General features: G+C 45.1%; 3 protein-coding genes across 3 annotated transcripts; 1 reads left to right on the forward strand and 2 right to left on the reverse strand.

Annotated features, from left to right (window-relative positions):
• Nucleotides 1–810: 810 nt before the first annotated feature.
• Nucleotides 811–2,406, forward strand: EV420DRAFT_1486230 (uncharacterized protein; the record flags this gene model as incomplete). Its single annotated transcript, XM_060470367.1, has 5 exons — nt 811–1,123; nt 1,279–1,400; nt 1,520–1,607; nt 2,033–2,167; nt 2,255–2,406. 5 exons carry the CDS (start codon nt 811–813, stop codon nt 2,404–2,406), a joined length of 810 nt encoding a protein of 269 aa, XP_060323259.1.
• A 4,500-nt stretch (nt 2,407–6,906) lies between these two features.
• EV420DRAFT_1769403 (uncharacterized protein) lies at nt 6,907–7,309 on the reverse strand (the record flags this gene model as incomplete). Its single annotated transcript, XM_060481026.1, has 3 exons — nt 7,216–7,309; nt 6,996–7,159; nt 6,907–6,934 (listed from the first exon to the last, which is right to left on the reverse strand). The coding sequence occupies exons 1-3, from the start codon at nt 7,225–7,227 to the stop codon at nt 6,907–6,909; spliced, it is 204 nt and encodes a 67-aa protein (XP_060323260.1). The 5' UTR covers nt 7,228–7,309.
• Nucleotides 7,310–7,630: 321 nt separating this feature from the next.
• EV420DRAFT_1279483 (endo-exonuclease) lies at nt 7,631–8,636 on the reverse strand (the record flags this gene model as incomplete). The annotated part of the gene is made up of 7 exons (XM_060468147.1): nt 7,631–7,698; nt 7,749–7,812; nt 7,864–7,911; nt 7,971–8,002; nt 8,070–8,175; nt 8,230–8,333; nt 8,432–8,636. The coding sequence occupies 7 exons, from the start codon at nt 8,634–8,636 to the stop codon at nt 7,631–7,633; spliced, it is 627 nt and encodes a 208-aa protein (XP_060323261.1).
• Nucleotides 8,637–12,464: the final 3,828 nt, after the last annotated feature.

Consider the following 12,464-nt stretch of genomic DNA (forward strand, 5'->3'; position numbering starts at 1 on the left):
GGAGGCCCTAGGCCCACTATCTGACAGAAAGAACAGGCTAGGCCGACTATTGTGTGATTGCTCACCATTATTCATAACTAGCCAAGACATCCTTACCAATATTATCCCTAAGGAATCTATTTATATTTATTCTGTACCTGTCTCTGTAGTATATAAGTAGTAGAAGGGGCGGCCTCACAAGCCAGGCAAGCCATCCTTGTGATTGTGACCTACTAGTCAGTATTCTAGTGCCCCAATTAAAGACTTTTGTGCTTAACCTTGATGAAGTGTCTACTAGTCGCTTAGTCAACTATAGTATTGAATGGATTGAAGTGTCTTAAAGTTGCTATTCCATCTTGGAGTGACTCAGAGCGTTTTGAAGTTAGTTAAAGTATTTTCTCAGAGTTAAAGTATTTGTTCTTAGGCCAAGAGTGCCACTAGTCGAGCCTATGGTGCCACTAGTCAAGTGTAGACCTCTTGTGAGACCCAGTATTTGGCCCAGAGTGCCACTAGTTTCAAAGTATCAGAGTTAGACCGAGCGCAGTTGCTCAACCCAAGTCACTATTCATCCAATCGTGTCTTAAAACCCTGCTAGTGCAAGTATTACATCTTGTGTAGCTCACTAGTACCAAATATAGGTCTTTAAACAACCTTTCCCTGATTTGTTGAAGTCTGCAGAGTGCTTCTATCATACTCGAAACACCTGAACTCAATAATATTGGTGATTAGTGTAGAGTAGTAGAGGGTTTTGGTGTTGTGGTGTTCATATCCATTCACCAGCCTTTTGTCACTCACCATTACCGAGCACATCAGCATGTAGCTGTCAAATGCATGGGCATCAATAGATGTGCTGGGCCATCCTTCTTGTTTGAAGAGGGCCATGGTGGGGGTGACCAGGCTGGGGTACCTGGTCCTGTTGCCTGTGCTGGACCTGTTGTAATAGTGGGAGAGATCCAGTCCATTGCTGGCCTCGAGTCTTTTGAGCTCGCCCATAATTCTTCAAGGGAACTCGGAGCTGCTGCTGGAGGCTGGGGACAGGGAGCATGGATGATAGGACTCGGTGTCCTCTTCTCCACTGGCAGGGTTGCTGTGAACTCATACTTGTCCTTCTTCGGAGTCAAAGGACCAGGGAGCGGGGGAAAAGGTATGCCCATCAGTGATGTCCATTTCTCTGTCTGCTCTTCTACTGGTTCCATCTCCTTCACTTTCCCCTTCCCTGTCACTCTGTCCTTCATTCGCTGTAGCAAACTCTTCTTCTTCTCCTTGCTGTTCATCGAGTGGATACTCGCTCTCGAACAGTGTCTCTGGTCTCAGGGCGGTATGGTATATGGGCCTGGCAATGTCGTAGACAATCACGGGTCCTTGATTTTGGGGTTGGATGGGTCTTCCATTGTGTAGGGTCGGATAGGGAGGTGGTGGTGGTGTGTACATGGGTAGGTAGTGTGTGGGTAGTGGGTTTGGTGGTTGCTGAATGGGCAGATGGGCTCTTCTTCAGAGATAGCATTCTTCTAGGTAGCTGATTGTGATTCCTGTGAGAAAGATTATTATGGCTGCTCTGAGGAGTATGCCAGTAATGATGATTGCGATGATTGTTGAGGGTAGGGTAGTCATATGCATTGGTCCCCATGGTAGGTGAGGAACGTGTGAAGCAAGCTTTGACTAAATGTTAGCCACCAACTCACCAAACAATGTCAAACAAAGGACCACCACTCACACTTCAGTGGATCGGACACAATGTAGGCAATGCTGGGTTATTGAGCAGGTAACTACTTAGATAGTCATGAGACTTGGAGTTCTAGCAAGTTGGGTAGATTAAACCTTAGCTGAAGCTGGGGTTTAGGCCAGCAAAGGCTCTACTTAAATACAGTTTGGTTCATGCTAATAATAGTACACTATGTGTGTTATGCATGTGTGAAACAAGTAAAGTCGTGCGGCGACTGAGTGTCGCAGTATCACAAGACAAGCATCCAGTTATGGCATGTAGACTGTCTGTAAGCGCCGAAGATAAGATAGATGCTTGGATAAGATAAGAAAAATGGAAAAATTGTAACAGTCAGGAGTGTCTTCAGCAAGGGCAGGTCAATGGATGCTGGATTCAGCAAAGGAGAGGATGGTGGCTCAGCTCGAACCTTCTCTGGGGAGGGTGACGAGGACGACGCCAGACATGCAGAGTTTCACAATGACCAGGGTGTGAAGTGAATGAACTGAAGGAGCAGTTAGTCAAGAATGCATATATAAGTTCAGAACATACATCGTAACATTCCTCCATGCAAAGATTGGTACTCCATGGAATTTGCAGAGACACATCATCTTGAGACCACTGTGTTCTCGGTCTTCAGATTATATCAGTCACAGAAGGTTACACGTTACAACTTCAAAGGACCTACTCCTCTCCAGAGCTCGCTTAACTGGCGGGGCTCTAGCTAAGCACATTCCTTCCTTAACGTTGATGAGCCTAAACTTCCATTGCAACGGCAAAAACCAAAACTCTAGAGGAGTTCACGGCAAATGGTGCATAGCAGCAATAAAGGCTTTGTTGTTGTGCGAGTGTTTCGGTGCACCTCCGTGCGATGAATTCCTCAAGAACGCAAGTATACTCTGCGACTTTTCAGTCAGCGAAGTAGTACCCTTAACGATCAAGTACTAGAAAACATTGGCTGTATGCCAGGAAGGGTCTCGATAGACGAGAAGGAATGGAATCCGGTATAACTGGGAATACCGGCAAACCGTGAATGAAGTGATGGCAATTAACTAGTAAAAGCCATGGGCGATGTTGACGGATTTAGAGAAAATGCCGTCAAAGAGCAATACCGTTGGCAAGATAACAAATACCGTGATGGCAAGAGACAAAGACTGTAGTCGAGAAACGAGAAACTGGCGGTAAAACGAAGATAAGACGAACTGGCGATGATATGAGGGGGAACTAGTGACGGCAAAACGATGGCTGGGACTGGGCTGGACTGAGACTGAAACTATACTGAGGTTAACGACGGCAAAACGAGACTGATACTAATCCTGAGTCTACACGGAGACTATCCTATACTGAAACTGACGGCAAGATACCAAATACCGTGACTGATGATCCTATACTGAAGCTGTTGACCGAAATTCCGTGACAGATGCTGCTGGTGGCAATAACGATCCTAATCTGAGTCCACACAGGGACGTAACGATCCTGAACTGAACTGGGTAAAATGATGGCGATGTAGAAGGTGAAAACTGATGAAAACGATCCTGGCTGGTGAAAGTGAAATGATGCTGGCGGATTAAAAGATAAAAGCGAGTTGTGGACACCAAATTCCGTGTATTGGTGCAATATGAGCATACACCAATACCGTTAGAAGAAAAGCCCTGACAGAGAGTATAACTTGGAGTGACTATGTTGTTATTGTCTATCTCCTAGCGAGTACAAGCAATAACGGTGGTTGATAACGTGGATGATGGCTAGTGTCCAGTAACTTGTGTCTAGCAACTCCCTATTTTCCGTGGTGTATACTAGCTTTTATACTACAAGTCCGGAATAAATTTAGAATACTTGAAGCGAGTCCTTAGTAAGTCCGTAGTACATAGATTGGTAAGAAATGATACCAAACACATGTTCCCAAGGTTCTAAAGTAACAGCATCCATACAGTTTTACTGTGTACTGTGGTTCGAAAGTAACAGCACCCATATGGCTTTACTGCATATAGATGAAGTGATTAGCAAGAATGCCACCGATCTCCGGAATTTTGAGCTGCTGTGTTGCTGCGGCAAAGTACATTGAAGCAAGTGTACTGAAGTAGATGCTTGCAGCAATCTCTTGGCGGTATAACAGCCTTAGTAAAGACTGAGGAAAGGTCACGGCATTAGAGCTAATGCCACGGAATTGCTATTTGAGCTGCAGAATTGTGGCTGTGCTGCGGAATTGCGGCTGTGCTAGGCAATCAGATGGGATTCTAATTCCGTGAGATCGACAATCAGGTGCCTGGTGGAATTAATGAAAGAAGACTGGCAGAATTAATGAAAGGGGCACGTAATTGATGTGGGGTACAAGTGGGGAAGGATAATTGGCGGCATTAAGCAATATTGCCGGGATTGAAATAGTAGGTTTGTGTGGTGGCTGGGGAATTAAATATCTGGTAAAATCCATGAATTCTGAGCGTACAGAGCCTGGAGGCTCATCAACGTGCTTTGCCATGACTTATATGCGTGTTCGATCCTTCAAACATTTCCATGTTTTCCATGATAAACATGCACTAGCAAGCACAATGTGTCATGCTGGAACATGTAAGGTGCTGCTCAGAGCTGCAAGTGCTACATTACAAGAAGAACATTAGACCTTGAGACCGATGATCAGAATGCAGAGATGTACACCCAACGATACTCCTGTGCAGTACCTGCTGAGGTCAATTGCAACACTTCAGTCAATACTGGCTTCAATCGTAAAGGATATTTGCAGCCAGCAGTGGGAGTTGTGTACTGATGCATCCTAGTAGCGTGGTTGGTAATGACCAGGATCTATGTGGGCAGGGTTTGAAGGTGGATGTGGGTCGCAGAGTTATGCTAGTTCTCCCCCCGGACGTGTCATCGGTCTATCCTCCATCACCCTCATCGGAACAACTGGTAAGGATGCGGTAGTGAGAGGGAGGAGGGCGGGAGAGTGTGGTAGGAGAATCTATATGCACGGGAAAATGTTAGCTAATGAGAAACAATGTAAAAATAGATTGCGCACTCATGAACCAGAACCAAGGGAATGCGTGTGCACGTCACAGGTCCCAGCCCATTTTGAAGGCATTGTATAGCATGGCTAAAGTCACGAAGAATTGCAGGAATTGCAGAAGAGTGTAGAGATTGATTATTGAATAGTGAGGAATGTGTGGACATGATGGGGAACGAAAAAAGTGATCAATAGCCTCCGAGAACGGGCTTTGCCGAACACCAAGGATTTTGCCAAACACTCTGGGCTGTTTCTGCTGTTCTTCTCCTCCTTCCAACTTTGACAAGGCGTAAGTTCAAATGACATAGGAAAAGGAACATGCACATCCACTCACGGCATAAGGGTAGGTCAAAATTATTCTCTTCCCTTTTAGATTCTGGGTGAGCTTCTGACAATAACCAATTTCCTTCCGAGACATGACTGTGCTAGTCTTTTTCAAAGTGGCAAAGGTGTCATCTCCACTATGGAGATGTATACATCAGTGGGGCTCGAGTTCAGTGTTCCTATTTCAGGGCGGGTCTTTCTTTCTACGGCCTGTTCAGATGGTAATGAACCAATACCAGCAAGGATAAAAAGAATGAGACAGGCCCATATTTCCGCTGTTCTGAGTCCTATGAATATAGGATATCTCGGTCATTATGCAGTTGGGAAAGACCCATGGGAAATTCTATTGGTGGAATCAATTGATGGCAGCATTTGCCAACTATCTCACTCTGTCCCTTGGGCTTTGGCCATGGGAGTTTTCTATTCATGCACCCTTTTTCTCCTGGCTTCATCCTCTTTCTCCTGACAGCTCCGTTTCATTGCTGCTTCTTTGTGTCACTGGCGGCTTCTGTTGTTTTTTTGTTTGTTTCCCCTGTTTGTTGCCTTTCTTAATGTCAATTTCTCTTTGTGTCGTTCTATAAGCACATGCCATATATAACTGCACGAATCTCACTGTTCCTTCATCGTCATCCACCTCGTTCATCCTATTGGTCTTTTTAGCGCCTGCCCACATATTCATCCTCATCTTCATCTTCCTCCAAACCTATCTTCCTCTTCGTCCAAGTGAGCTGGAGCCTGTCATGAATCACCCCTATTTTTTGCTTATCTTATCTTATCTTATCAACTCATCATTCGACTCTCATCATCATTCCTCATACCTGACCCGCATCATTCATGACCCGATCAATCGCATGCATGATCCACCGTTCACACGCATGATCCGTTTGATGGCCCATAGATCCGATCACACGACTATGGGCCCGACCCTCCTCCAGCTAGTCACGCTTCTTTAGGTTGACTCTGATCACATCCTAGGACAGATAGGATGCCACGTATACCTCTCAGAAGATAGCGCCATACAAACGCTAGTCTTCTTACTTGCGGGGGAACTTCTAGCATACCAAACATGCCAGCCTAGAAGACAGCGATGCTTTGGGACAAGTACCAATTAGTATATACCACAATGTATTTAAGCCTAGCCTTGCTGTGGACTTACACCCCAGCTTCGGCTAAAGTTATACACTCCTAACTTTTCACGCAGAAACCCCCTGCTTCCAAAACTAAGGACTATCGTTTCTGACCTAGCAATTGCAACGCCCTCTTCACAACTGAATCACCAAACGCGAGTGACAGTTTAGAGGCAAACGTTGTACAATCCAAGTTAGTGCGTTACAGAGCCAGCATACTCTCTGCATTTCTCCTGTCCGAATTGGCTTTCTGTGGATAAGTCTGATCAGTACATTGTCCTTGATACCTTCATCTGTATCACTCACTGACAAGTGATCACAGTTCACTAGGGCCAATGCCCTCAGAATCGTCTTCATCCTTGCCCTGCCTCGTTACTCCTCATGAATACCATTGAGCACTGGGCTTCGACAACATCGCCTACCCAGAATGTCTGTAGCTTTACCATCATGTATCTGTAATGCAAAGGTGTCATCGATTTAACATTCTCGATTGCTCTGCGGTGCTGACCTCTTCTTCCCTCCCTCCTCTGAAGTAGCACACAATGTTTTCTTCGGTGTGGATCGACTTCCGCTGCGCTATCTTGGCGAGTACACCTGCTGGGTCGACGTTGGCTGCAATAGGTTTCCTTCCTCTTTGTTCAAACTGTTTTTGGGTCTGAAATAGCGGTTCGTCGTCTCCATATCCGGTTTCCAGTTCTCTAATTCCCCTTCCCTGAACTCTCTTTCCCCCATAACTTGTATCTCCTTGATTGTGGACACGGCATCATCTTTTCCTTTGCTCAATACCTCGTCTTTTCCTTCAGCATCCTGTGTAAATTGTGAGTACGTTCCCTACCCCCTCCCTCTTATCATGAAATTGTCCACTTACCTTGTCTCCTTCATTACAGGTGGTATATCCATCGCGAATATGGTGCCCGTGATTGTGAAGACCATCTCCTCGATAGTCCCATCCTTCACGTTGTGACGCAAGATCCTCCACACCCCTGCATCCTCGTCTCGTTTGATAGATGCAGCGTTGATGATATTGTGTTCCTGTTTACCATGTCAGTATGCACTCTCTGCTCTTCTGGATCCCGTATGTCTATCACCTTCATCACCATTTTGTCCTTCGCAAGGAGTCTGACGCGATGTACTTTTGTATAAATCTGTTGTAGTTATTAGTCCATGAATTCAATTAAGTATCATTGTTAACTTTTTCTTTTATTTTTTGGAGACAAAAAACATAGGACTCGGACCTGCCATGTGGATGCGTTGGCCCTCACCAACTAGTATTAAAGAGGCATATTATCATCTGCATAATGTTACAGTGTTCCGGTTCCAATAAGGTTTGGATCGTCATGTGTCAGTTCAAGTCAAGGAAGCATTCTTATTTATATTCAATCCGAGTCTGTGGTCACAAGAAAGATGGGCAGGATTATAGGAAGGTATGAAGGAAAATTAACAGATGTCCACAGCAACAAGGTATCAAATTGTGGTAGTCCGAATCTTTGGCAGGAGTTACCCTCAACCAATGCTTTGCAAAAATGGCTGACCACGGTCAAGCTGATTGCATGTCGCCGCAGTGATAGTCGCTTTAATAATGAATCAGTCGGGACTGACAACATAAACAGTCACAACTTACTTCCAAGTACCCCTAAGCAGAACTTCCCAGTCCTTGGGACATGGTTGATCTCAATTTTGGCAAACTAGGTGAGCTTCAGAAGGAGGACTTGAATGGGAGGAAATAATAAACTCACATCAACATTATCTCGTAAAACATGTCCAACAGCTTGCAGGCCTTTGTCCTGTATGTGCAAGCCCAGGGGTTCTTATCTAGTCTCATAATAAAAAAACGGAGACGTACATTGATGAAATTCCCCCATTGTGCACCAGATCCTAGGCGGAAACAAAGTGGTGGACACCGTCAATCTGAATTCAAGATACATAAAGCAGAGAAACTCACCCCCGTTATCGCTACCGGGAATACACCTTGTAGCGACATTAGCACCCCCGGCATTAGAGTTCACCCAAGGCCATTCATCGCACTGGTACCCACTGGCATGGCCCACCTGATAAATGTATCAGTTTTCCATGTACGATACCAAGACAGGGAAATCATGTACAAGTGCGCTGCACCGGTTTCGCTTAACGTTACTGCAACTGTTGCTATGATGATGGTCAGTTGCTTGCGGGCAGTTAGGAGCTACAGAGCGAGGCCCATTGTGACCTGTCTCGGGGAAGTGTTAGAGGTCAAGTTAAGGGAAGGAGAAGGGCAGATGTACAGAACCAAGAAAAACCTGTTGATGAAGTTAATATCGAGTCTACGCATGGAAAATAAAGAAATAGACTGGCATATGTTCTCGCATGATTCAGGGTAGGTTCTGTAGTTGAGCGTAAAGGTGGGTGCAGCGTGTTCCACTATCTTTGTTGTGGTAGCGTTCCATGTCGCAGTAGCATTGGACAGCTCTGTGGGTAAGCCGTGGATGCCTAAGATGAAAAGGCATGTAAAGATGAAGAGGCTCTTGAGCATGAGAGGCGACTGGGGGATCCATGCAAGTTTTCAGTGGGTTATATAGTTTTCAATAACGCCTCAGGTGATGCGATGGGTTCGAAACATCCCTGGGGTCTGTTGAGAGTGGTAGGGTTCCCGTCTTCTCAGAAGCAGAAGTCAGTTAGTCATGCTCGTCCTTACGCTATTTTGTGACTGAATTCCTCTAGCGATGTGCAGACCGGCGTACTGGGAGGGACCATTCCAATTGTATTATTGGAAGTCAGTTATTAGCTGCATGGTAGTCTTGTGGTCGTCTAAGATGTCAGCTCATTGGAAGAAGTCTCCGAATAGAAGCATCTAATATCACATTATCCTGTGGATTTTATCAGCTTTGGTCATGAACATACTACTTCAGTTTGGGAAACGCCACAACGTCGAGTTCTCAGTTTGACAAAGAAACAAAATCTGACGGAAGCAGTGAGGGAAATAATCGAGTCTAGACTTTCAAACAGAATGTTTGAATCGACTTGAAGGATGAATGGATCACATCAGGAATATGAGATCTCTTATAGGTCCATAGCGGAGCAGTGATCTCCGAGGTGGGATATGAGCCGCGGAAATGAAAGAAATCAAGAAAGGGAGCACGGATGTAATTATGCTTCACCTTCTGCTACATTGAAGATAACCAAAAACGTAGCCTATTACCTGGTTTGCCATCTTTATTTTGTGTGCTAAGACTGAGAGAAGTATGTCCGTAATGTGAGGCATGATAATTTTGAAAAAAAAGGTGATAGCTAAGTCATCCATTTGGCCCCATGGCATGTTTGATGCCAGTTTTTTTTTACATCTATCAAGAAGGGGGAAGTAATTCCATATATGTTTCGAGAGTTCTGAGTCTTGCGTCCATGGTTCCATGATATTTATGTTTTCTCCTTTCTTTATTTTTTTTCATATTATCACATTTACCTCGAACCCTAGGGTCTTCAGGTCCACCTCCTCCCTGAAGGTGGCTACCTTCCACGTCTTGTCTTTCCTATCCTCGAAAACAATTCTAATTGGTGATGGTTATACAGTGGCTTTCTTTTCTTGCTTCGTGACCTGTACCGTAATAATAAGTGCCTGTATGACATGCTTCAACGGTTCAGAGATATTACTAGTGTGGCGGATGGCTAGCCCTAGAATTTTGTTGAACCCTCAGTATTACAGAACACGTAAAAATCTTATCACGGGTTCATTATAATAAGTATGAGATCTCTGTTGAATGAAGACAGGCCACTTGAAGGTGTGGAAATGCTTGTACCGTAATAATTGAATCAAGTACTCACTAACACAGTAATCAGTTGGCTGGTGATGTTTCTCACCCTCTCTGAAAGATATATGGTCTCAGTTTCCATTCAGCTTGAGTGAATGTATCTGTGGTAGTAGACTAAAATGAAACATGCAGGAGCAAACGAGGCAGCACGATGTATCACTTTGACGGCTGATCACAGACACCGCTAGTGGTGGATCAAAGAAGTGATTGAAGAGAACTTCTTGGTAGACAGCTTCGATGTATATAAGAAAGAGTATGTTATTGTATGAATGCTTAAAGTATGACTAGGGAGCAGAGTGGATATTGAAGATGCGATTGAAGTTTGGTACTACGTGTCTGGGATACGCATTTTGTATTTATCATTTAACTCCACAGGCCAGGTTCCTATTGTGCATGAAGCTCTTCTGCCGGCATCAACGGCCCCAATCTCAGTCATATCCACCCTGATCCGTTATACCTTACCCGTACACAGTGTTGCATGCACCTGGAGTTAAATTTACATCAGCTATCTTGCAAAAAGTCGATGCTCGTAGAAAAGGCGATCAGAATTCTCCCTGCTGCTGTACTGGTTCGGAGGAAATGGAGCATCATCGCTGGTGTATGATTTCATTACAGGTAATCACAAACCATGAAAAGGCCGAGGATTCATCGTAATGACCATTCGTTTCGGTACACATTTGCTGAAGAACAGAATTCTGCATAAAGTTGCCTTATAGACCAGCGCGAGGAACCAACTTCTCAATCAGGACCGCTTTTAGATGTCTTCAAATCAGCACCACATATATGTTATCGACGTGCATTGTTCAGGACTAGGTAATGCCAGTTAATTCCCCCCTGGGTAAATCACCTATGCCATTGGACAGACAGAAAATACTTTCAGAGGAGCCAAAAGCTTCACATCTTCCATGAATGCATATGTACATTCCCATCGAGACGACAGAGAACAATACTGTTAACAGACATGAGAGACGGTAAGGAGGTTTATTGCCAAAAAAAGAACAGAACGATTGAAATACATACGTAGAGTCTGGAGGGAGAGCCTTGGATATTTGCGAGGAGGCGATTCAGGCGGAACGGACCCCTCTTTGGCTGGGAATGCAAGTCCCTTATCTGGATACTATGATTTTCATGGAATAAGACAGGTGTTTATCGACTGAGGATGATGGCTCAGCTCGAGTCTTCCCCAGCGCTGGTGATGATGACACCAGACTTGCGGAGTTTCACAATGACTGGAGTGTGAAGTTGATGAACTGAAGGAACAGTTGGCCAAGGATGCATAGACAACATACCTCGTAACATTCCTCCGGGCAAAGATTGGTAGTACACCGAATTTGCAGGAACACATGGTCTTGAGATCACCATGAAACCTTACTCCTCTCCAAGCAAACCACATTCCTTCCCCGACGAGCTTCTCCGTCACTTATATGCATGTTCAATGCTCCTAGCACTTCCATCCTGGTCTTCTGTGATGAACACGCGTTAGCAAGCAAGATATGTCATTCTGGAGCATATATGGTATCCCTGAGAGTCGGGTTAGTCCTCGACACCGATACTCAGAATGCGGAGACGTACATCTGAAGGGCCATGCGATCTGATATAATCTCTATTATTGCCATGCTTTGACCAAAGATCCGGCTTCCTCTGATGTTGATGCTAGTTGCAAAAGTTCGATCAATGTTGACTCTACTGGTAGAAGCCTTTTTCCAGGAAGACCACAGAAGTGGGAGTTGTGTACAGACACTTCATAGTCGCGTAGTCAGCCCTTAGGGAGCTGGTAACCATGAGTACGTATGTGGGCAGAGCCTGAGAGTGGAAGTTGTCGCATACTTATTGGGGAGTCTCCCTCCAGATGCGTCTATGTCCGTCCTCCATCTCACTCACTGGAACAATTGGTGAGGCTGGGACAATGAGAGGGAGGAGGGTAGGCTTTTGTGGGAGGAGACTCTATGCGTGTGAGAAGAAATTAGCCAACGAGAAACGATGTAAAATTTACCCCAAAGGAATACGTGCATACGTCACAGGTCCCAGCCCATTTTGAAGTCATCCCATGTCGCTCACTGGAACGTTAACGCATAATATCGTGAGGTTGATGTAGTCCTTTGAAGGAAGGAGAAGAAGAGAACCTATGCGCTCGAGAAGAAATTAGCTAACCGGAAGAAAAGTAAAAATGGACCGCGTATGAGAATACCCCAAGGGAACGCAAAAGTATGTACATCACGACTCTCCACCATATTGAAGTCATCATCAAACAGGAATGCACGAGTCGGAAGTCAAGAGGAGAAAAAGAACGCTGGAAGAGTATGAACGTGAAGTGGAAGAGAGCCGAGAATGCTGCATGCTGAGCAAATCTGGTTCTACGGAACATCGGTCCGGAGCCCCTTGGCTTCTCCTTTGACTGTGATCAGGCAGATTAGCAAAGGGAGTTTTTTACGCGGACTCAGCAAAGTCATTGGTGTTTCTCGGTGAACACTGGTGGAGAGTGGTGGCTGGTGAGGCCCAGCGAGTTGCAGCACCAAATTTAGTAGTTCAGTGATTGCCGGTGCATGTGACTCATT

The sequence above is a fragment of the Desarmillaria tabescens genome (assembly GCF_030435595.1).
Source record: "Desarmillaria tabescens strain CCBAS 213 chromosome Unknown EV420scaffold_84, whole genome shotgun sequence".
NCBI lineage: Eukaryota > Fungi > Basidiomycota > Agaricomycetes > Agaricales > Physalacriaceae > Desarmillaria > Desarmillaria tabescens.